This window comes from Lissotriton helveticus, chromosome 1_1 (genome assembly GCF_964261635.1).
Source record: "Lissotriton helveticus chromosome 1_1, aLisHel1.1, whole genome shotgun sequence".
Lineage (NCBI taxonomy): Eukaryota > Metazoa > Chordata > Amphibia > Caudata > Salamandridae > Lissotriton > Lissotriton helveticus.
In genome coordinates this window covers 47,183,644-47,209,176 of record NC_136057.1, presented here as the reverse complement: position 1 = coordinate 47,209,176, position 25,533 = coordinate 47,183,644, and the positions used below count along the sequence as shown (strand labels likewise).

The following is a 25,533-nucleotide window of genomic DNA, read 5'->3' as shown; positions in this document are numbered from 1 at the left end:
TAGCCCAGGGTCATTAAAGAACAGCACTTTGCTTAATTATATTGTTGCACTCATACTACCAGTGCTTAAATCTAAACTACATGTCCCAGAATGCTCTGTATCCTTGCTAAAATTCAGGACTCAAGGTGTTCTGTGCAATGGGTTCAATTGGTAAACTTGTTCTAGTACATCAAAGATTCAGTGTGGCCTCAGTGTATGGGTTTTAACTCCTTATTATCTGGAAACCTAGGCCAGCAAAGCATCCTAAAGCCCAAGCTGCCTGGAGCCCACCAGCGCAGTACTGTCAAAAGAAGATTGAACCAACATTGATAAAGATGTTTCTTTTTGAGTTTGGATCTAGATTTTTTACTTGTAACAAACTTTTATGCGGATATCTCACCTGCGTGTTACTCCTGTTGTCGGTAAACGTGCTAAGAGTTATTTGTGGCATCTTCAGTGGACTAGTGCATAATATAAAAATAAATAGACGTGCATACAGCACTTGAAATCGTAAACATACATCACTGGCATTCCTGTCATTCGTGAAAATAACTCCCGTTTATTTCTCTTCCCCTGCCTTGTATGTCTTCACTTCTATATTTGTGAACACTTCTCCAGCTCGTCAGGTACCTGTGAGCCTCCTGAGTAAGATAATGGGACAAGCCAGGATAGAGCAGATGCACTGAGACTTAAAGAGAAGAGTAGAGCGAGAGACATGAAGTAGAGGTGGAAGGGAGAGACGGAAATCATGTAGAAAGATATGTGCGGTGGAGAGAGGAAAAGAATGTAGAAAAATGTGAGGTAGCCGGATGGAAAGATGAAGAGTGGTAGATGGAGGAAGATGTGAAAGAGAGGTAGAGAAATAGGTAGAGTTTAGGGAGAAGGTAATGTAGAGAGGCAGAAGAGGACAGTATTCCAAGGGCGGGGGGGGGGGTGAAGGGAGAGAGAGGTAATGTAGATAAAAGGCGAATTAGAGAGAGGTAAAAGCAGCAAGAAGTGGTCGATGCACGATTAACAGGTAGGGGTAGAGCACAACATTTCAGGTAACGAGAGTAGAGGGGGTGAAGTTTGTTACCGTAAATATAGCCCTTTCACCATTGCATTCCTGCTACAGCAACGGAAAATCAAAGCACTGCTCGGAGGATTATCAAAGTCCCATCTAATCACTCCCCTTTATTTCTCTTCTCTTTCTCTTTCTCTTCCCCTGCCTTGTCCGTCTTCACTTCTATATATGTGAAACTCTCCAGCTAGGCAGGTACCTGTGACCCTGCTGAGTAAGATAATGGGACCGGCCAGGATACAGGAGCTGCACTGAGACTGAAAGAGAAGAGTAGAGCGAGAGACATGAGGTGGAAGGGAGAGACGGAAATGATGTAGAAAGATATGTGAGGTGGAGAGGAGAAGATATAGAAACATGTGAGGTAGCCGGAAGGAAAGATGAAGAGTGGTAGATAGAGGAGGACGTGAAAGAGAAAGAGATTTCAAATTGATGACCTGAACTCTGACCCTAGAGATTATGAATTTGCCAAGTTTATGGTGTTGAATTTACACCAACTCAGCTCACATGAAAGGAAATACCTCGGATCTGATCTGTGCCTAAATTCAACCAAATTTCACTCATCCTTGCATAAGGTCCGATCATTATTTGATCAAGATTTGTATTCAGTAGATTTTCGTAACTTGATCCACAAGAGGAAATGTAAACATATGTAAATGGCGACAGATTAATACAGTGCCAGTGTTATCAACACTCTCGCAATCCCCCACTTCCCATTAATTGAAGACATTCTCTCCAAAGAAAAAGAATCCACTCTGTGGCTCAGACAGGCTAGTGACCCACACCCCTCAAATTCATCCGCGTGTTATAAATACACCAAGCCAGTACCCTGATTCAATCCAGAGTTAAAGGAGGCGAAACCTGCATGGAGTCGAGACTGGCAGAAATGAGATGATGAAGAGAGGAAAAAACAAATTAAAAACTGAACTTTCAGAACATAAAGGCAAAACCTCTACATGAACACTCCTCTTACTAGGCTATTAAAATCTTAGGAGCAAATAATAAACAAAAAGATTTTTGATATCCTGAATGATTTGTCGTCCCCAGATAAAATCAGAACTACCCTGTTTCCTATCAAAGCATTCTGTAACACTCGAAATCATTTTTTTATTAACAAAAAACAGCAGTAATTCTGAAGTTGAGTCTGAAAAGAACTCTCCTCTCCTTATCCTTGTTTGAAGAAATAAACAAGCTCCATGAAGTAGTGATCAAGGTCAATTCTGCTCACCAACTGACCCTTGCCCTCCAGGAGTCATGGAATCTCTGACCTCAGCAATCCCCTGCAGAGCGTTTTCAGCAAATCAATAACGGAAGCGATCGATTCAAGTGCGTTTCAAAATGCTGTAGTGCTTCTGTGACTGAAAAAGATGGGAGATGTCCCGGAGATACTCAAGAATCCCAAACCTAGAGCTAAAAGTCTGGCAGGGATGGACGATAAAAACTACCAGCAGTAGGCTCTAAATGCATATTTATACTGAAAGTACTTACGAAAATAACACCACCGCTCCCACTTTAGGCAAGAAAAGCAAGAGCGGTGCCTGCTGTCCTATCTAGATTGCATTATGCCAACCGAGTATTTGTAAGATTATCCAATAACACATTCATAGACTACAAGTTATTCACAGAGAGACACCTATATTGAAATAACAAATCGACTATCAGACCCTCTGCCTCACCTCCAAAGGGTTGAGATTGCAAGGCAGGTGGAAATGCATACACCCGTACAAAACCTATGATCTCACTTGTTGAATATTAACAAAACTGAGATTGTAATTCTAAAGAATAGGATCAATCTTTGGAGCCAACGTTACTCGCCAACAAAAATGAAATTGTTACCGGAGCCTAAACCCACAGCTAAAAGCTGGGCGTGATAATCGATAATAATCTTGAAATCTTTTTCAGTTTAATAGTCAATAAAGGCAATTCATACGTAAGGCAGTCAGGCATAATCATCCGTTATTGAACGAATACAGCAAAGGTCAACTGACCCACGAGCGCCAATCCGTCCTATCATCACTGATCTAGAATGGGCAAACCTTAACCCGAACCTTCAAATCACACCCCCACCCCCACCCCCACCCCCTGAGCTTTCATAGTAGATACAATAGAGATTGATCTTGTTAACAGAGTCAGTCTGAGCATGGCAGTCCACCGTAGAGCATCATCTTCCCAGCTGTAAGAGTTTCTCTCCCCTCCCCTTGGCGTCATTCGCTCACCTCCATTCTCTCTGGCATGTCCCCCTTTAGAGAACATGTATAAGTGAGTAGGCCCTGAATTATCTCAGCCCAGGTGGCGAGGGCCTCCTATGCTTTGGGGTCTCTTCTCGTCTTTCTCAAGTGGAAATTTAAACCTATGCAAACGCCAGACCCACTCCACTGGATCAACCTCCCAAGCCCTCCTCATCGGAGCCCGGGGACTCATCCAGTGGATTGCAGCTACCCTCTTAGCTATAAGGAGCCTCGCATAGTGTACTGGCTACTGAGCTTCCTTTTTGGGTTCTCTGGAAGAAGGCCCAGCAGACATGCACATAAAGGAATCTCCCAGCCAATAGCCTCCTGTAATTCAACTAAAACCTCAGCCCAAAAGCCCTATATCTTTGGGCAGTGCCAAAAGCCCTGTATCCTTGGGCAGTGCCAAAAGCCCTGTATCCTTGGGCAGTGCCAAAAGCCCTGTATCATTGGGCAGTGTGAAAAGCCCTGTATCATTGGGCAGTGCCAAAAGCCCTGTATCCTTGGGCAGTGCCAAACGCCCTGTATCCTTGGGCAGTGCCAAAAGCCCTGTATCCTTGGGCAGTGCCAAAAGCCCTGTATCATTGGGCAGTGTGAAAAGCCCTGTATCATTGGGCAGTGCCAAAAGCCCTGTATCCTTGGGCAGTGCCAAAAGCCCTGTATCCTTGGGCAGTGCCAAAAGCCCTGTATCCTTAGGCAGTGCCAAAAGCCCTGTATCCTTGTGCAGTGCCAAAAGCCCTGTATTCTTGGGCAGTGCCAAAAGCCCTGTATCCTTGGGCAGTGCCAAAAGCCCTGTATCCTTGGGCAGTGCCAAAAGCCCTGTATCCTTGGGCAGTGCCAAAAGCCCTGTATCCTTGGGCAGTGCCAAAAGCCCTGTATCCTTGGGCAGTGCTAAAAGCCCTGTATCATTGGGCAGTGCCAAAAGCCCTGTATCCCTCTGCAGTGCCAACAGCCCTGTTTCCTTGGGCAGTGCCAAAGGTCCTGTATCATTGGGCAGTGCCAAAAGCCCTGTATCCTTGGGCAGTGCCAAAAGCCCTGTATCCTTGGGCAGTGCCAAAAGCCCTGTATCCTTGGGCAGTGCCAAAAGCGCTGTATCATTGGGCAGTGCCAAAAGCCCTGTATCATTGGCCAGTGCCAAAAGTCCTGTATCCCTCGGCAGTGCCAAAAGCCCTGTATCCTTTGGTAGTGCCAAAAGCCCTGTATCCCTCGGCAGTGCCAAAAGCCCTGTATCATTGGGCAGTGCCAAAAGCCCTGTATCCTTGGGCAGTGCCAAAAGCCCTGTATCCTTGGGCAGTGCCAAAAGCCCTGTATCCTTGGGCAGTGCCAAACGCCCTGTATCCTTGGGCAGTGCCAAAAGCCCTGTATCCTTGGGCAGTGCCAACAGCCCTGTATCATTGGGCAGTGTGAAAAGCTCTGTATCATTGGGCAGTGCCAAAAGCCCTGTATCCTTGGGCAGTGCCAAAAGCCCTGTATCCTTGGGCAGTGCCAAAAGCCCTGTATCCTTAGGCAGTGCCAAAAGCCCTGTATCCTTGTGCAGTGCCAAAAGCCCTGTATTCTTGGGCAGTGCCAAAAGCCCTGTATCCTTGGGCAGTGCCAAAAGCCCTGTATCCTTGGGCAGTGCCAAAAGCCCTGTATCCTTGGGCAGTGCCAAAAGCCCTGTATCCTTGGGCAGTGCCAAAAGCCCTGTATCCTTGGGCAGTGCTAAAAGCCCTGTATCATTGGGCAGTGCCAAAAGCCCTGTATCCCTCTGCAGTGCCAACAGCCCTGTTTCCTTGGGCAGTGCCAAAGGTCCTGTATCATTGGGCAGTGCCAAAAGCCCTGTATCCTTGGGCAGTGCCAAAAGCCCTGTATCCTTGGGCAGTGCCAAAAGCGCTGTATCATTGGGCAGTGCCAAAAGCCCTGTATCATTGGCCAGTGCCAAAAGTCCTGTATCCCTCGGCAGTGCCAAAAGCCCTGTATCCTTTGGTAGTGCCAAAAGCCCTGTATCCCTCGGCAGTGCCAAAAGCCCTGTATCATTGGGCAGTGCCAAAAGCCCTGTATCCTTGGGCAGTGCCAAAAGCCCTGTATCCTTGGGCAGTGCCAAAAGCCCTGTATCCTTGGGCAGTGCCAAAAGCCCTGTATCCTTGGGCAGTGCCAAAAGCCCTGTATCATTGGGCAGTGCCAGATCACGTGTAGAAAGTCTGCGATCTCTGTGTGGTAGTTCTGGTCTCTAGTGGGATATGTACTGTGCAGGCGTTTGGGGGAGAGGTAGGTCATGTGTATAATATTTTATTGTTTTAGCTTAAAACGAGCAGACACCGCCACCCTTTTTATTCTCGTATTTATCCTGAGCCACTGGGTCTGCAATATGCCGCTGCCAAGCCGTTTCAATTGGAAGGGGCTTTAGTCATTTATCGGAGCGTACTGCCCAATATAAGTGTGTAATTACGACCCCGACATTGACAACAATGTATAGAGTGTTAGTGTGTTCTGGAAACGAGCTTGTTTAGTTTAGCGTCTTCTGAGGTGGGCAAACGTCACACCTATATTAAAATAACAAATCCGCTCTAAGACCCTCTGCCTCACCTCAAGCCCCTTACTTCATTGCAGGCCAGGTGGAGATGCATAAACCCGTACAAAACTTACAATCTCACTTGAATTTACTTGCTATTCCAAAATTATAGAAGATCAGATCAGGTGGTTGCAGCTTTGGTACAAGCTCCTTCCATAGGGAACTCTCTCCCGGTTAAATACATTTGAATCTAACTTAAGTGTTTTCCCAGAAATATGATAACCCACAAGCCTACTAATACTACATTCTTGTCTGATTTGTTGTCTTCTCTTTGTCTTCTCTTTTATGAATTTCTGATTCAGTGCCAAGAAACCCCAGGTTGAACATGCTCTCTATAAATGCAATGACATCAGCAGCATTTTGTAGAGGTTTGATATGTTGGCGCGTGCTTCAGTCACTTAACTGAATATTGCAAAAGAGAGCTGTACAGTGCCAGTGAGGATGATTGCGCAGTCTTGTCTGTTTTATAAACCTTCGATTGCTGCAGTTCTCTTTTTTAGGTCGCACAGTGTATAATTTGGACAGAGCAAGGAACAGACATAGGCCCTGATTTAGATCTTGGCGGTATTCCCTCCGTCACTCCACGGCAGCAGCTTCAAGTACTCCGTTGAGTTGCCGGTATCCCACCTGCTGTATTTAGGTATGTGCTGGCTGAACCATTTTACTCACCGGCAGACTGTTTTCCGTCGCATAAGTGGCACACACCCCGACTCGGCGGTCTCCTCTGCTGGCTAACATAACTCCGTCCCCATCAGGCCAGCCGTATTGTGCCAAGCCTATTTAGATATCCCTGTTGTGCTGGGGTTGTCCTAGCTGCAGTTTGCTGATGGAGTGAGTCCCTGGTGGAGTGGAGACTGGTAAGTACTACTTATTAAAGTGTCCATACATATATGTTGTATGTGCTTCTAAATACATATGTACATAGTGTCATGCCCCTTTTTGTTACATATTGAATGCCACACAAACAACTGAGTGGGTTTCTAACACACCTTTGCTGGGTTTTAGGTGTAGAGCAATTAGGCTGGACACTTTATGGTTATGTGCTAAGAGTGTCCCTTTTTCTACACTACAGAGCGGGGCCTCCTACTCCCGAGCGGTCGCCGGGTGAGGTGAGGCTTTCACCCACACAAAGCTGGGTGAGTATCACATTGAGGAAATGCCTCCATGTGATTAAGCTAATATGCTTATCTTAATTATGCAGAATGCCAATTATTCATGCATATGTGTTTGTCTTTACGGGCCACTGTGTACCCACGCGGCTTGTTCTGTGTATGCAAGTATTGTTGTAATCCATAAAGACTTTTTGTCTTTTCAATAGGAAGAAGCCAGATCTTTCTTCCTCCAGTGGGCAATGCTCCTATCAGATATGTAACTTTTCAAGTACATTTATTGATTGATCTTTTGACTAAAATGAATTGTTTTTCACTGAACTCATTATGTGTATTTGCAGTAGCTAGTTCAAGTTTAAGGTCCTGAAGAAAGCTGGGGCAATGCCCCGATGGCTGAAACATGTCGACCGTTTTGCATTGCGCTATAGGGTAGTCTTACTACCCAGCGTGTTTTTAACCTTAGACACCTGGACCCCCCTTTTCAATGTTACCAGGATCCACGTAGTCTATTTTATTTTCACTTTATTTTCACTAGCATTTGAGCACTGCACCTTCTTCATACTAGTCTAGGTTCAACACCAGAGCTAGACTACTGACATCCACTCGCACCCCGGCACTATATGGTCGGTTGCGGGATGGATTGTCCAGTAATTCCCAGATGACGCAACTTCCACCATAACGGTGGTCTGATGGGAATCATTCTAGCCTCTGTGCTTTTAACAACATTATGTGTTTTACCGCATTTTTTCTCAACAGTACTTGTTTCCACACAGTCATCCAACTGGATCACAGTCCGGTTCAGGCACACACTATTTTTAGACCTGGTCTGCTTTGTTGTGTATTGTACACAAACAACATTCCCACGCTATTGAATGCACACCCACAGGCATCACAGCAATAATATATTTTTTCAAGATTCAATACAGATGTATTCATTTGACCTTTTTAAATTATTAAATGATGACTACTGCATTGCACAGGAGAAAAAAATTGAATGTAAGAGCAATGCAAAAATATGTAAGGCTACAGCATTTGTCAACACATGATTCATAGTAAGACAAATGTAAAAGTAGCTTACCTCAGATCCCGGCGACAACGGAGTCATTTGGCATCGTGGTGCTGTTGAAGCAGCAGAGGTGGAACCTGGATGAAGGGATTAAAGACAGAAACAGTAGTGGAAAACACAAAAAAGTTAAGTTTTTATTCCTCATTTCCTTTGATTCCAACGCAAATTAGGTGGGATTCCAGCCATAGTTGGTTCGACGGAAAGCTACAGCGTGATTAGCTCGCCGATCATCTTGGCTGGAGTGCCTCCAACAGCCGCTTCTGCCTCTTACACCCTCAATGCAGTTGAAAATTCCTGGCAGAGTCGGTTGAACTCTGGCGTTCTTTTCTCTATGGACCCGTCAACATCTAAATAGAGTGGATGAACCGCCAAGAAGGCATGCAAGTTGAAACAGATATGGCTAAACCATACTGCCAAGATCGAAATCAAGCTTATTGTGCTGGAAACACATTTCAAATCAGTTTCTTTCTTAATGCATGGACTAGGTTATGGGCATTGTGAAAATCTAATGATTGCATTTTTGGGTGGTTTTAGACATGAGCGATGTTCTCTGATCACACCGGGCTTGGTGAGACGGGAAGGAATATTTTGACCTAACTGTCCTGTGATAACGTGTTGTGTTTTCTCTTTTCCTTCTCTCTGCAGACACTTGAGACTTGAAAATCAAAGTACCAGAATGGGGAGAAGACGGGCTCCAGGAAAGAAAGTGACAGTGCAGTGTTCACGTGAATCCGTAAGAGCCACAGTCCCATCTTTACCTCTCCATAACGTCTCCACTTCAGGATCCCAAAATGATGCTCAGAGGGACAGGGACTTGGAACCGCTTTTGGAGGACCTGCCCCACATTATCCTTTTATCCGTGCTGGAGGAGTTGGAAGCCAAACTGGATAACTTGCTGAATACTGTGAAGGGCGTACCTTCTAGAGTCGCTGGGCTGATTAAGAAAATCTGGATAGAAAAGGATCAAGGTTACCTAGATAATGGTGCAGTGTCTTTGGAGGTGGTTTGTCCGGCGAGCATTAGAGATTGTGCTGTTAGCCAGTCTCCGGCGACACCTCAACTGGACAGGCCAGTGGAACCGAGCTTGTGTCTTCAGACAGAGTGCTATGATGGGCATGCACTAAAGCAGGAGTGTACGCTCTCTTCTCCAACCAATATTCAAGGGCGTCCAGAGGAGCCAAACCTTTGTCTACAGCCAATGCTTCTACATCGATGTGACCCACAGCAGTACCAGTGCTTGCAACCTGGGTTTCCAGATGTACACGAGTCGAAGCGAGACCAGTGCTTGCAACCTGGTTTTCCAGATGTACACGAGTCGAAGCAAGACCAACGCAAGCAGCCTCGGTTTCCAGATGTACATGAGTCGCAGCAGGAAGAGTGCATGCAGCCTGGGTTTCCAGATGTACACGAGTCGCAACGAGACCAGTGCATGCAACCTGGGTTTCCAGATAGAAATGGACTACAGCTGGATTGTACTTTATCCATATGCCCTCAGACAGATCCTCCAGGCAGATCACTGGAGGCAAGCCTGTGTCTTCCCTCACAATTTGTTGTTGGCCAGGCACCAGAGCAAGACCAGAGGGTACAGTCAGCGTTCACAGAAGAGAGGGAACCAGAAGTGCCCCTGAAGCAAGAAGCATCCCCATTGTCTACTAATAGCTGGGACCAGCAACAGAACCTCTACCCACACCCGCTATTTCCTGAAGGACTCGAACCACAGCAAAACCCCCGTATACAACCCACGCTGCCAGATGGGACGGAACCTGAGGATCCCTTGGAGGAAGAATTGATATGTTTTTATTTCCAAGATCCCCAGGAGAACCGCACCCTACAACCCGTGTCACCTGATGGGATGTCATCAGATGAACAATTAGAGTCTGAGCTATTGTCCTTTCATGAGTTGGTGTCACAACAAACCCAGCGCCTACAGCAACACTGTAATGGCAGGGTTTTTGGCTTTATTTAGCAGTGATAAAAGATCATTATTCTTGCTCGCATCTAGTATAGGCATTCTTAGCCTGTGTTGGCCCTTTTAAGCCCTTTTTCCAGACCTAGAAGAGGATAGCTGCTTAATATGCCTTTATTCTTGACTTTAACCTGTCTATTGCCTATTGGCTTTGACATATTAGACATATTGGTATGGTTTATGTAGGCATTCTGACAGAGCTAAGGAGCATTTCACCCCTTTCGGGCCTACAGGTCTAAAGCTAGAGAGACTCCATCTTGATGGAAGCAGAGAGGCTTTTCAGGGCAAAGGCGAAGTTTATAGTTAAGGCTGTTTTCCACTTGGAGAGAACCGGTCTGGGCCAGCCCTTATCGGTAGGCTGTATTATTCTCTGTGTAGAAGACACAACAAAAGGCCGGCCGGCTGGTGTGTGTCCTTGATGCGAGGTGATGCAGAGACCTGGTAAGCGGAGGGCTGATGGATGGAACTTTCCATGAGGAAACAGCATTCTATATTTGTGAAGTGCAGAGGCGGAGTCAGTCAGTCAGAGGGAGTCGAGGAGAGAGTCAGTCAGAGGCAGTCGTGCAGAGGAGAGTCCAGCAGAGAGGAGAGCAGTGGAGTGGAGTTGGCAGAGAGAGAGAGAGGGTTCAATCTGGAGAAGAGCTGAGTTGAATAGTGAGCTGGAACTGAAGGAAGCAGTCAGAAGCAGTTGTTTATCAGGAGGAAGTGTGAATAGCTGGAGTCTGAAGTAATGCCTTTTTAGAAGAGATAGAGGAGAGCTCGTGGATTAACCTATGGGAGCAGATGGAATTGGACATTGGCGCAGAGATAGAGCGAATAAGAGAGACAGAATGAACGGTGATCAGAGCGGCAGGAACTATTAAAAGAGTGAAGATGCAAAGTGGAGAGACAGTTCGTGTGGGGAAGAGGAGTCCAGAGACAGAGCGATCAGCGCAGAGGTGTACCCAAGAGTGCAGGAGAGGAGAGAGAGCATGAGATGAGCCAAGGCACAGACGAGAGAGGAACCCAGATGACAGCTAGAACAAGACTTCACACTAATCAGGTGATATTGTTTTCATCACATTAGCTACACTTAATCTTTTCCCTTTCAGCGGAGTGTTCCTGTTATGTGTAATCTTTTCTCTTTCAAGCGGTGTGTTCTACCTATAGCCTTTGTTAGATTTGTATTAATGTTTATATTACTGTAATAAAAACACCCCCCAGTTTATAACTAACTGGTGTGTAATCCCTATTCTTGTTCACTAAAGGTAAACATAGCTCCTAGGTAGTTGCTGCATGAATGGATGAGTAATCCCAATCAGGTGAGTGGTGATCACATAAATAGGGAGTGAGTGGACCTTTGATGCCAAGAACAGGTAATACATAGTAATCTGAAACCATATCCAAAGTCATCATTGTAGTTTCATCCCGAGTAGACAGCTGAGATAATATCCCAATATATATATATATATATATATGTATAGGTGTTCATAGGAATGTGGTCGTCGTTGATATGCGGCGTTAATGAGAGCGCTGGGGAGGATTACCAGTGTGTAGGGCTGCCGGATTGCAGCCCGTGTGTAAGTGAGAGCATTGGGGGGGATTACCAATGTGGAGGTTTCGCAGGATCGCGAACGCTTTGGAAAAGGAGAGCACTGGGGCTGCAGACCCACGTGTGTAGCAGATCTGCCCTAGGGTAGAACGGTCTGGGTCAGGGTGGCCGCGAGACCAACTGATGTGAATAAGTGTAGTGTAGGGTATGGATATCCCTAGTAATCAGTGAGTATTCTTAGTATCCCTATAGATTTAGTGGTGTTCTTAATAATATGAGCTTGTATATTGCGAGTTCCCTATCCTCAGGTAGGTACCAGGTGCCTGGATATAGAGGAGTCCTGAGGACGGAAGGTGAGTACGTTTTGGCTGGGTCACAGGGGCCCCTGGGGGCTGATCCCATCTAAACAGAAAATCCAGCCATTACAAACACCTATGCTTGAAGCAGGAACTTCCTTATGCACAGGATCCAAACGTGAACTACGAGCTAGAATCTATGCGCCCTGAAGCACAGGAACCAGAGCAGAAGGACAAGCTAGATCAGACCTGTGCAGATGCACCAGGTTCAGATCAGAACAACACGGTGGAATCACTGCACACTGCTGCACTGGATCGAGAGAGAGAATCGGTGCTTCCTGAAGCACAAAAAATAGATCAGAACAAAACAGTGGAACCACTGCACACAGAGGAGCAGGATTCAAATCTGAACTACAAGCTAGAACCAGCCTGTACTGATGCACAGGGCTCAGATCAGAGCTACATACTCAAACCACTGCATCCTGAATCACAGCATCAACATCAGAACAGCAAGGCAGAACTGCTCTGTCCTGAAGAGCAGGATCAGCCTGTGCCCCCATCATGCGTAGAACTGGATACAAATACTGCAGATGAAGACGCCCCCTCAGACTCAATGGAGACAGGACCAACACAGTCACATTTATTGCTGTCCAAAGTCACCCCAGGTATGTGTTTCGCTATACATGGACACGCGGAGTGCATACTAACACATGTAACCTCTTTAGAATGCATATTAGCAGGTTTTAGAAAGTCTCTGAGGGGATCATTTGCTGTTGGGTGAACCCACTGAGTGATACTGACCCCCAGTGTACACAGGGTGCAGATGTGCCCCTGCACTCTTCTCTGTTTCCACACAGGACTGCATCCTTCCTGTGCAGAAACAGGCCTGGTTATGGGACTCTGCATGAGACAAATAGGACAGTAGCTCTCGTCCTTCCTGCTGAGGTACTGGAAATAGCGCAATTCATGGGAGAAATTACTGGCCAGACTCACACGTAATAGTCGGATAAAAGTGATATGGTGTTCATTGAGAATAGCCGACATGCACAGTCTAGAGAGGGAACTGTGTTTCCAGTTGCACAGTTACATTGGGATATAAAAATCCTAGTCAGTATTCAGCTTCAACAGCAGGGCCGACCAGGGATGTTCTTGCCCCTGCAGGGTTCTCCAAGAGTGCACACGGCCTCGTTTTGAAAGACAGATACACCACGTGATTTGTTGTATGTGACTTGTGAGTTCACCCACCCGAATTCTAGCTCAGTCCCAAGTGTGCTATTAATGGTTTTAAGGGAAGATAAAAGTAGCCATGGTCTCCCTACAGCAGCATCCTGCCTTTAGTAAACTCTTTAACTATGTAAAATGTCATCGCATCATCACACGTAACATGCTGAGTTAGGGTTTGCACACCCGTAGTGCGAGTTATGTATTGTGGTTCTAACTATAACTTGCATATTGCAGTGGTTTGATCAGTTTTATGTTTCAACTATAAATGCACTTTACCCTTGTTTTTTAAGAATTTATTTTTTTATTTTTTTAAAGATCCATTAAGGTGTTATAACAAAACCAACTATAATTTGACTTTAACCTTATTCAGTGAAAATATATTAGGGATAAAGTACCTCCGGCCACACATTATAAGGATATTGCATGTCACCGAGGAGTTCCACAACTATATAGAGGAACGAGGCCGAAGGCAGAGTTACTTTATAAGGTTATTGGACTCCGAGGTGACTCGCAGTAATCTTATAATGTGCGCCAGGTGGTACTTTATCTCATATAATACATGTTCACACCATCACCTTTCCCACAAACCACTTAAAACCTTGTTACGTAGCTCTTTCATATGAAAGAGCAAACATGTTTGCAAACAAGAAGAATAAAAATAAAGCCTCTAGTGCAAAATTAAATGCATCAAAAACCTGTGGGATATTTTTTGCACACAAATATTAGAAACAGTTCAATACAAGTCATAAAAAAGCTGCAGTACCTCGGAACATGTAGAAACATGCAGAAAGATTCCATGATTCCACCTTTCCTCTATCTAAGGAGTTGAAAAAAATAAGCATGTTCTCTTTGCTTGTCACAGTAAACTAGCAAAATGAAGCAGAAGAAAGAAAATCAGCGTTCCATTTGTTGCTTTAAACAGCTGCTTCAATTATGTTTTGTTAGACCTGGCATCATTGGCGTGAGTCTCCCTTCATCTTTTCGCTTCCTATCTTTTATGTTGGCTGGATTTAGGTGCTCTGGATGCCGAGCCACTGCTAATCAGTGCCACAGAGCGAGTGGTCCCCAGTGTAAAGATGACTGTATGAATTAGGATAACCATAATGCCTAGGTCTGTGTAGCATGTTCTAATAGCGAGTTAACCCTTCATTTCACTGTTACTATTGTGAAGCTATCCGTTCTCATTGGCCAGAATCGGCAGGCTGACGATTACCTTCTATAATCCTATCTGACCCCCATAAACTGATAGTGTGATATGTTTATGCTCAGGACATTGAGATACACCTTTTAGTAAGAACCATTTATATATCCCATGTTCGAAAATGGCTCTTCTGGAAACACGGTATTTTCTTGCCTGAGCTTTCCTGTAGGCTTTGCTAGTATGTGTATTGGCCGTCTGGTTTTGGAACAGCAGGGCCAGCTGGGTCAGACCTGGCTGGAGAGAGAGATCGGTATTCAGGGAAGGGTGACTCTTTGTATTGTATTGTATTGTATGTTGGATTTATGTAGCGCTTATAACCCAGGGGTCTCTAAGCGCTTGCCTTGGGAACCCGTCCAGGCTTTTCCCTGTGAGATAGCCCCTACAGGGCATCCCCAAGGTGAAAGCCAGGCATCCCGCCGCAGGGGGCCGTTGTGGAGATTAAGCAAGCTTAATGCCCAGAGTTGCAGAGTGTGAACCCATGATTAGGTCAGGCACCGAAGCGAGAATTATCGAGTCCGTGGACATTTGAGCTCAAGACCCTGCCGCGTCGGGAATTGAACCCTGGTCCCGGGTCTGACCTCTGCTTCAGGGTCTGTCTGCTCTAACCAGTAAGCCACACTTCTCTTTGATCTGAGCAAGGCCGTGCCTGGAAAGGTGAATGATAGCTCCACCCCCACACTGGGCGTCTGATAGCAGAATCCCGCATTCTGAAAGGGCAAGATGTCGCCTCGTAAACCAAGTGCTCCCTGACCCCACCAAACTGGTTCTGACTGGATTTAGTGATTTGTGGCTTTAGAGAACAAAGACTTTTTAGGTATAAAATGCTGCGCTGGAACCTTGTCCAGGTGTTTTCTTCTGGATGTCAAGACGAAACTCTGTCCGGGATAACAGAGGAAAGGACTTTTGAAACTTTCACCAAGCATGCTGAAGAAACTTCCAGAGGGCCTGAATGGAGAGCGCCTCCTGCCGAAGTCTCAGGGACATTAGACTTCACCCCGTCAGCCGTTGGAATTCCTGTGCGTGGAATTCTGCTTACAGGTGAGGCCTCCGTCGAGCAATCCAGAGCCTCTAGTTCTACTGTGAGGAACACGGACTGGGAATCTTCACTGAATCTGTGTGGGCCGCTGCAGCTAAGAGAGAGCTATCACCGCTGAGAGCCTGCCTGAATTTGAACCTTCGGAACCTTTGCTGAATATGTGTGGCCGCTGCAGCTAAGAGACTGTAGCCGCTGAGTGCCCACCATTGTGCCAGCCTGGTCGAGACCATCCTTCGTCCTGTGGGCTGCCGTAGCTAAGAGATGGCTGCTGCAGCTGAGTGCCCGCACCTTTGCCAACTTTGTATCATCATGATTCATCCTGTGGGCCACCGCAGCTAAGAGAGAGCTGCTGACACTCAGTGCCCGCAATTTTGCCAACTTTGCATCATTGGGATCTGTCCTTTGGGCTGCCGCAGCTAAGAAAGAGCTGCTGCCGCTTAGCGACCCGCACCTTTGCCAACGTTGCCTCATCGTGATTTGTCCTTGGGGCCATCGCAGCTAAGAAAGAGCTGCTGCCGCTGAGTGCTTGCATCTTGGTCACCATTGTTGAGGACTGTCACTATCGTCTCGTGGGCCGCCGTAGCTAAGTGAAAGCTCTTGCCACTGTGAGACCACCACGGAGCTGCAAGATGAGAGTCATCACCACCACCAGCTTGGCCCGTCGCAGACGCGTGCTGCTGTTGCTGAGAGCCCGCCTGTCCCTGAGTGCCTGAATCATTGTGGGTGCATGCTACGGACCCCTGCAGCCAGGACTTGTGCTCGCTGGGAGTCGGCCTGTCACCATCTTCGCTTTTTTGAGAAGCTGCGTGCTGTATCCCCTTTCAACGGCAGGTATCTGGTGCGCAATGGGTCGCGTAGGCCCCGGCCTTGAACTCAGTCAGTGTCACGTCTGGTGAATACGTTATTGCCTTTTTGAGTCCCTACTGGTTTACGTGCATTGTAGCTTGTTAAAATGCTTTGAGAGTATTGAGTTAAACCTTAGATAAAGATATTATTGTGCATGGTCATAAATGCTTCACACACTGCCTCTGATATAGGCCTAACTGCTCGTGCTACCTTATCACAGGGTTGATCAGGGGTTGTCAAAGGGGGTAGGCCACTTGCCCTGACTTAGGAAGAAGGGTCCCTATTTGGACATTGGCGCCAGCGATTACTAACTAGAGACCCCCATTTCTAACATGTTTCATGACCTGACCTGCCATTCACCCGGGCTGCTGGCTCTTGCAGCTGGCATTTATTTATTTATTTTATGTTCTTCTATAGCGCAGGAATCGACCCCGAAGGGTATCTCCGCGCTTATGGTCTTCCAAGATGCCAGATCGAAATCATAGTCATAGAGTGCCCTAGATCTTACACAGCCGGAAATAGATGTGTCTTCAGGGATTTCCTGAAGGCATAAAAGTTAGTAATTTGTCTTAGGATGAGGGGCAAAGTGTTCCACAGAGTAGGGCCCTTATAGGACAGGGCACGACCCCCTTGTCTTGCCTTCTTAATACGAGGGACCTGAAGCAATAGTTGGTTGCTAGAGCGCTACGAACGGGTCGGAATATACAGCCGAAATAATTCAGCCAGATATTTAGGGCCAGATCCATGAAGACATCTGTGGATTACACAACACACTTTAAACTCATGGGCAGCCAATGGAGTTTATGCAGAAGGGGGCGTGAAGAGGACCTGGGAGGAGCGTCAAGAACTAATCTGGCCGCAGTATTCTGGACCACCTGCAGACGGCTCAATTGTTCCTCGTTGGCTGATAGGAGCAGTCCATCGCAGTAATCCAATCTACTGACGACCAGTGCCTGAACCAGCGTTTTCCTGTAGCAGTCATCCAGGAACAGGAACACACGCCTCAGGAGCCCAATGGTCCTGAAACAGGTTCCCGCCACCAGATTCACATGTTCCTTTAGTAGTAACGCCTGGTCAAGCCGTAACCCCAGGTTTTTTACTATCTGCTTAGGACAAGGAGCAGATTCTAGATCCAGGGGCCACCACTCAGGCGACCACAAGAGGGGGGGGCTTCTCCAAAAAGCATGACCTCCGTCTTGCCCACATTGCATTGTAGGCAATTGGAGGCCATCCAATCAGTTACTGCTCTCATACCGGTGGAAAATGCGTGTTTAATTGCCGGTGTCAGGGTATGGAAGGGGAACAGAAGCTGAGTATCGTCAGCATACGATACTGGAGTGAACCCATATTCTCTCACAATATCCGCCAGGGGGGCCACATACACATTAAAGAGTGTGGGGCTTAGGCATGAGCCCTGAGGGACCCCCTTAGTGAGCTCTATAGAGATCGATTGATGGGAGCCCAACCTGACAGTTTGTGATTGGCCCAAGAGAAAGCTCTTAAGCCAGGCCAGAGCCGAGCCGCCTAACCCCACCTTCCACAGATGACCGAGAAGAATATCATGAGAAACCGTGTCAAAGGCAGCGGACAAATCCAACAGCACCAAGATCATGGAGCCCCCTCTATCATGTGCCATCCTGATGGTATTGGTCACGGAGAGGAGGGCTGACTCGGTGATGTGGTTAGGTCTGAACCCAGATTGAGAATTCCAGACCACCCGCTGCCTCGATAAACTTAGACAGATGGGTATTCACATGTTTCTCGGTCATCTTGCTGATATGAGGAAGGAGGGAGATAGGACGGAGATTGGAAAGGTCTGACCATGGCAGGGCTGCGTTCTTTCGAATAGGGTTCACTACCGCTTTCTTCCATTCACCTGGCGCATGTCCTTCTCTAAGAGAGAGATTGATCACAGTTTGAATTCCAGGTAGGAGCAGATTCCCTAGAGAGCCCACCATCTTCGCTGGCAAAAGATCTAAAGGAGATCCTGTTTTAATTTGACTGGCCAGGGAGGTAGCATCAGGAAGATTAATCTCTGAAAATGTGGTAAATAAAATATTACCACACGCGGATGGCGGAGGTGAAATAGGGAATGTCGGGGAGGAACTGGCGATATTACTCCCAAAAATCCCTGACTATTTGATTTTCTCATAGATAAGCTCTATTTTATTCTCGAAGAACAACGATATTTCATCACACAGGGCTTGAGAAAAGTCATCAGGACTCTCACAGGCCACTGGTTTTATGAAGGACTGTAGGATCTTATAGAGTTCTCTGGAAGAGTTGTCTACTTCAGCTAATTGTGATGCAAGACAGCTTCTCCTGGCCATCTTCAAGTTTTTGTGATAGGAGGCCAGGGCATCAGTATACTCTTTCTTACTAGCTTCCATGTGTGATTTCCTCCAAGCTTTTTCGAGCTTTCTACACTTCTGCTTCTCCCCTCTAAGTTCTTCAGTATACAATATCTCTTGTTTGGATACTGGATGCTGTTTGTGTAGCTTCAGTGGCGCCAATAAATCCACTGCTTCCAAAAGAGCTTTATTGTACTTGGTTAAGCCGGACTCAACATTATCTATCTCTGTGATGATGGGTTCCTTCCAGACCCTCTGTAATTCATCCGATGTTACATTACGCCACGGTCTCCGCAAAATAGCGGGAAGAGATTTTTGATGTGGTATAGCAAGACCACAGAAAAGGAATTCAACCATATGATGGTCAGACCAGCTCACTTGAGGCGTTGACCAATATTTAATTTTAGAGCAATTGGTGAAAATTAGGTCCAAAGTATGTCCACCAATGTGTCTGGGACCCTTATTTTGAATCTCTAACCCTAATATTGTAAGATCTGAGAGTAATAATGCAGTATCGGGGTGACTAGGAAGGTCTGCATGAACATTAAAATCTCCAAGGAGAATAAAATCTTCTTTGACTTTTAAATATAGAGCCAGAAATTCCACTAGAGAGAGTGAGAAGCCCGCACTTGACCCCGGGGGACGGTATACTAACGCCCCCTTCCAGTGAGTTCTAGAGGTGGAATTGATCTTAAAGACCATAATTTCCATCATGGGACAACTTCTTTGTTCTAGTAGAAAAATCTTCAGACCCTCTTCTCTATATACTATAGCAATGCCTCTCCCGGTTTTGAAAGGACGATCTAATTTAAGGACCTTATATCCCCTCGGAACCCCTAGCGTAATGGCGGGAACTGTGTGGGGTTATAACCAAGTTTCTGTGAGGAAACAGATATCTGGCTTTACGATATTAACCAGATCTCAGAATTCAAGATGGTGCTTTGGTAGGGAACGAATGTTTAAAAGAAAACTTTTTAAACTGTTCACTGGCGGAGTTTCCTCAGTATTCAAGCTGGTGGAAGAATTGGTGGGGGATGTTTGGAAACAGGGCCTAATAGGTAGCTTGGTTTTCTCGGCAATACCACCAGTATCCAGATTAGTAAAAGATGCCTGAAAACAGCAATGTAGGCATGAGAATGGGCCTTCGGGGCATAACAGAGAATGCACGACACAACCTACCAGAGGTTCTGGCTGCAGATCTTTAAGCGCCTGGGATGAGCACCGGATACTATGTCTCATAATTGCATCTAAGTCTTTTGAGACAGAGCCCATGGCCCATGGCCCCGCCCGATCGCTGACGGGCGCAGACGGGCTTCTCTTCAGCTTGTTTTAGGCACGCTCTTAGGCGCACCCCTGCGTGCGATCGCTGCGCGCTCAGAGCAGAAGGAGGGCTAAATAGCCCTTCCTAAGAAAAGCCTAGAACGCTAACCGCTGCTCCGACCGGAAGTAGGTCTGGCTCTTACCTGTCCGCCCTCCGCTCAACGACACTAATTGCCGAGTCGGAACAGGGCGGGCAGGCTGGAGTATCGAGCCCAGACTTCCCTGTGTTGGAATGGGCCCCTGTTGCCCCTTATGGTACTAGGAGTGCGGCGTTAGGAGCGTGAAGGGAACTGAACCAGTAAGTGACAGCAAATATAAAATGTAAAATGCACAAATTAAAACTTATTTTTAAAAGACTGATTTCCTGGCGTCAGGTAGACAAACACGATAGTACAAGCGTGTCTGACACTCACATGACAGCTATGCTGGCGTCAAGCGGGTCGGGGAGACTCTCCCACCGTCCTCCCTACCGCATTGACCTCAGAACTCGACGGTAATAACTTATAATGGTCGAATTCTGATGTCTTTTCTTTTTAATCAGCGACTTGCTGCATCACAAGTTGCTGATAAGAAATTAGGGCCAGATGTACGACCTTTGGGATTTACGACTCGCATATTGCGATTAATTGTGAGTCGCAAATCCCACGTTTGCGATTCCTAGTGGGGTCGCAAATTGCATGCCTCATGAATATTAATGATGCTTTCGCAATGGTCAACCCCATTGGGAATGGCTGGCACTCCCAGGGATGGTGGCCTGCTGGGGTCAGCAGACCACCATGTCTTGGACTGCTTTGTCAATAAAGCAGTTTAAAAAAAAAATGCAGCCTGCTTTCCTTAATGGAAAACGGGATGCATTTAAAAAAGGAAAATTAAGCTTTTCAGTTTAATTTTTTAAGGGCAGGCAGTAGTCCCTGGGACCACTGCCTGCCCTTAAAAAATATTTGTGCATCCATTCACAAAGGGGAAGGGGTCCCTTGGGGACCCCTTTCCGTTTGCAAGTGCTTTACTACCCTTGTGAGAAGGGCGGTAAACCGCAAGTGTTTCGGCGACCGCAATTGCGGTCGCACAACATTCATACATAGGTTTTAGACTCGCTATGAGGAAGGAACGCCCTTGGCACGGCCCTTCCTAATAGGGAGTCGCTAACCCCATTTTGCGAGTCGCTAATTCATTAGCTGCTTACGAAATAGGGTTAGTACATTGGGCAGACCTATTTTGCGGTCGCAAAGGGGCCAAAATCCCCTTTGCGACAGCAAATAACAGTCGTACATCTGGCTCTATGAGACTGCCTTTTATGCAGGGATTACAGAATCCCATGTAATATAAATATATGAACATATAATAACTTTGGAACAGTGCAGTGAATCTGCACACAACTATTTGGGTATAGCATGGCTAGTTTTATGTATGTCTGTCAAGCGGGCGGCCAAGTGCCATTTTCCATTTAATTCCCATTGAAAAAGTTATTAATAGAGCTACAGAAAAAAGGCTGAATGAAATTACAACAAACGTTACTCATGGAAGGGCCTTTGATTCATTTGATACAAATCCATCAGTTATGTTTGTGAAGTTGAGCATTTGAAAAGTGTGTTTTTTTTGTGGGCTTCAAATCAAGACACTCGTCAATTAAATGAAAGCGAGCTGGATCTTTAGCCTAGAAATGGTCAATGAATCTGGACTTGAGGACCAAATGTAAAAATATATTGAACCCGTTTGTATTAAGGAGCTTTTTCTCCTGTCGTCCATTTCGGATACATAAACCCAAAGTTGGGTCCTCCGACCTGAAGCTCCCTGATTGGCTGGCTACAACTCGAACCATTACAGGATAAAGTGACTTGTTCCTCCCATCGTATTAATACTAAAGCCTTAAGGAGATGTGGTGCCATCCTGTCTCTTCCTGGCACAGGAGCTGCCTAATGTTAACATTGGAAAAAAAATTGCTGATTTTAAGACTGAAGCTGGGTTCCACATTGTGATTCCCAAGGGGATAATGGACGGAGCGTTGTAGCAAATCAAACACTCACCCCCTGTCAACTGATCTGGGTTTAACCCATCCTCATTCTTTAGCTCACTCCACCAACCCAGTTCAGACATGGCCATATGCAAATCAGTATGACCCGGTGCCTCATAGGAACAGTCCAGCCGGAACTGCCAAGCCATGTCTTCCCTGGACCGGAAACATGCATCCTGGGACCAGTTTCTGGATAATCATCCGTCATCAGCCAGGCTAGCTTGAATCCAGTGGCAAAAAGAGCAAGGGACCCACATTGTGGCCCATGAGGTCTGCAAACCTTGGACAAATGACTGCAAAACATTCAATTGGCCTTGGCCCTGGTGGACATTTGTGATTTTCAGAGACCTGGTGCTTGGTCTGAAACCCTATCAATGTCCAATAAGGATACACAAGTTTGCAAGTGTGGGAAAGTGCCTCTTTTGACATGGTTGCCCCATTTTTTTGCTGATCTATGATGTAGTTTTGTACTGTAAGTGCACTAGGTTTCTGTTAACCAGGTGCCAGATCTCGTTCCCTAATACTGTACCGAGACCATCTGCGGCGTACCACAAGGCTCATCCCACATGGCACCGCTCACCCACGTTGCACGATGGCACGACCTCAACATCATCTCCTACGCCCACGACACCCAGCTGATCCTCTCACTCACCAAAGACCCACACACCGCCAAAACCAACCTCCAAGAAGAAATGAAGGCTGTTGTCGACTGGATCAGAAACAGCCGACTGAAGCTGAACTCGGACAAGATGGAGGTCCTCATCCTCGGATCCACCCCCTCAGCCTGGGACGACTCCTGGTGGCTGATTGCACTAGGAGCATCCCCCTACACCCACCGACCATGCACCCAACCTAGGGGTCATCCTCAACTCCACCCTCTCCATGACGAAGAAGGTCAACGCCATCTCCTTCTTCAGCTTCAACACCCTTCACATGCTTCGCAGGATCTTAAAGTGGATCCCCCACTGAAACTAGAATGACGGTTACCCAGGCCTTTGTCAGCAGTAGACTGGACTACGGGAATGCACTCTACGCAGGAGCCCCGGCCAAACTCCTGAAACGGCTCTAACGCATCCAGAACACCTCCACACGCCTGATCCTCGACATCCCTCGATGAAGACACATCACACCCCACCTGGAGGCCTGCACTGGCTCCGCATCAACAAGAGGATAACCTTCAAGCTCCTCACCCACACACACAAGGCACTCCACAACACCGGACCAGCATACCTCAACAGCCGACTCAGCCTCTACAGCCCCACCCGCCAGCTCCACTCCACAGACCGCGCCCTTGCCACCGCCCCTCACATCTGAAGAATGACCGCCGGTGAAACCTCCCCATCCGCCTGTGGCAGACCGAAGACCTTCTAACCTTCAGGAGACTCCTCAAGACCTGGCTCTTCGAACAGTAGCAGCGTCCTCCCTCCCCCCCCCCCCCCCCCCCCCCCCCCCAGCACCTTGAGACCCTCATGGGTATGTAGTGCGCTTTATAAATGCTATGAATGATTGACTGAGCATGGACTAGTAGATATCGCAAAGGCATGGTCACTGCTATACGCACAAGGTAGGATAGGAAGCAGCATCAACTTGAGATAACAGTATATGTACGAGATAACAATATTGTCCTAAGATGGGCACAACAATCAACATATAGACATAGAATACGAGTGTAGACATAAAGGCTTAGTATATGTGCAAGATAACATCTTACACTTAAGAATTGTGGAACTTGGTTGAGGGTTAATTTTCCCGGCGAGATGTCAGTGATGTAAATTGTCTCTGACACTATAATTTTGTGGGACTTTGTTGAGAGTTGTTTTTATTGGCATGAAGTATTAGAAGGGACAGTAGGTGGCACTGGGACCAAATGTATTCTTTTGCGGTCTGGCCTCCAATATTTATACCTGGTGCCCACTTTGAAATAGGAGTTTCTAGAGACTTCCATGTCCATGGCCATGAGTTGTCGGACATCCCCTTCCTCCCTGCCCTGGATCCAGCTTGTCTGGAGTCCCAAAAGTCCAGTAATAACTCCTTTGTGAGAGTGCTCATGCAGAGCCTTTGTGATGTGCAACTATGGTAAGTGACATCTCCTCTCCCCTGTTAAGTTAACACCATCGATGCTCATGGTATTCTCCTGCGGTGCTGCAGATTTGGAAATCTCACTGTTCATGACGAGCTCAGCTCGTCATGAGTGTGTGGAGGTTTACATCATGACGAGCTGAGCTCGTCATGAGCGTCCAAGGGGTTAAAGAGGCCTATCCTGCCAACTCCTTGCTTCCAAATCAGCAGAGGAATACCAAAGCACTCAGCGAAGTCCAATGGCCATATCGTGCGGCCAATAAAGAAGTACTGAGTTGTTTGTCGTGATTTATTGTTTTCACAAATATTCACCTTTCTTACGTCTGAGACGTAAAATCCATTACAGACAAGCAGCCGGCACGTGTTTCGTCAGACTTTTTTAAGGCTGCAGCAGGATACATAAAGTATCTTACACAATTGTAACAAAGACATAGGGATAAGAAATGCAGCTGTTGAGTCACCATCACCAGACATAACAAGAAGAACACCGTTGTGATCCTGAAGTATACCCTGTGAAGAGCCAAGTGCATCGGGTGAAATCCTAAAGCAGATTGTGCCAGATAATCTGGCCGTGCTGTTATTGCAACTTGCTATAAAATCATACTACTCCCCGGAGAAAGTCATTGTTATCCAAAACACCAGTGATCAAATCTGTTAGCATTTCAGAATGCCCAAGTAAAGGGGCGTATCCGAAATCCAAAAAATGCTGTATGGCGGCAATCCCCTCATATTTGGGCATACTAGTATAAAATGAACAGAAGTCCAAGGTAAACAGTTTGTTGCCATCAGTCTACGCACATTTTTTTTCCCCTCCTGTTCAAACATTAGATTGGGTGTGTCATGCTGTTGCATGCCAGGTATGTTTTAGGCTAGCCAGCTAGCTGCTGTCCATTTTTTAAGAACTGATATGATCACACAATGTGTTGATACCACAGTTCGGGATAATTTTTTGTTCTATAGCATTGCATTAATTGTTTTTAGGTCTCGCCTATCCTATTCCGCAAGGAATGGATAGGGGAGAATTTTAGGGTTGCATCAAAAAAGGTAAACCAGCCGGCGGATTTCTACAAGTGCATGTGATCGTGAACGCGCATCCGCCTGCTGGTTTAGCTTTCCCGATGCAACTCTAACCACTTCATAGGGATCCGCTCCGCCCCCTGCTGCACACGCTTTCCATCCGCCTGCCTCGAGCGCGTCCACTTCAAAGCCATCTGTTGCTCGGCCTCACTTCTCCACTTCTCCTCCCCCCTCCTCCCCCCTCCTCCCCCCTAATTACATCCCTGTTCACGGCTACGAGGCAGTGCTTCAAAGGGATCTGCAGTCCCGCCCCTAAAAGCTTCTTTCGGCGATGACTTTTCTCTCCTTCGCTCTCCTTCTCATGTTTTCTCATCCTTCTTTGCTGCACTCTGAACCCCCACCTCTTTGTTTTTTCTTTCTTTTTATCTTGACCTCTGTATCTTTCTTCTGTTTTCTCCCTGTCTGTTTCTGGGATGACTAGCATGAAAAGACCCCGGCTGGCTGAAGCTTGGGAAAAGAGACCACCATAAGATAATAGTAGGCGTACGGTTTCCCAACAACAGAGATCGGCATTAAAACAGTAATTCCTTATGGCATGTTTCTTACAAACCTGGCATTTTTAATGTGAACTATTTATAGTTCATGGAAACAATAAAAATTAGAAG

At 46.6% G+C, this 25,533-nt stretch overlaps 1 protein-coding gene across 1 annotated transcript in view; it reads left to right on the top strand.

The window, feature by feature from the left end:
* Positions 1–8,642: 8,642 nt before the first annotated feature.
* The window catches only part of LOC144757962 (uncharacterized), a 64,426-nt gene continuing 47,535 nt past the window's right edge, over positions 8,643–25,533 (top strand). The window contains 3 exon segments of the mRNA XM_078646405.1: positions 8,643–9,889; positions 11,898–12,438; positions 12,701–12,713. Coding sequence (XP_078502531.1) covers positions 8,667–9,889; positions 11,898–12,438; positions 12,701–12,713 — 1,777 coding nt within the window. The 5' untranslated portion in view covers positions 8,643–8,666.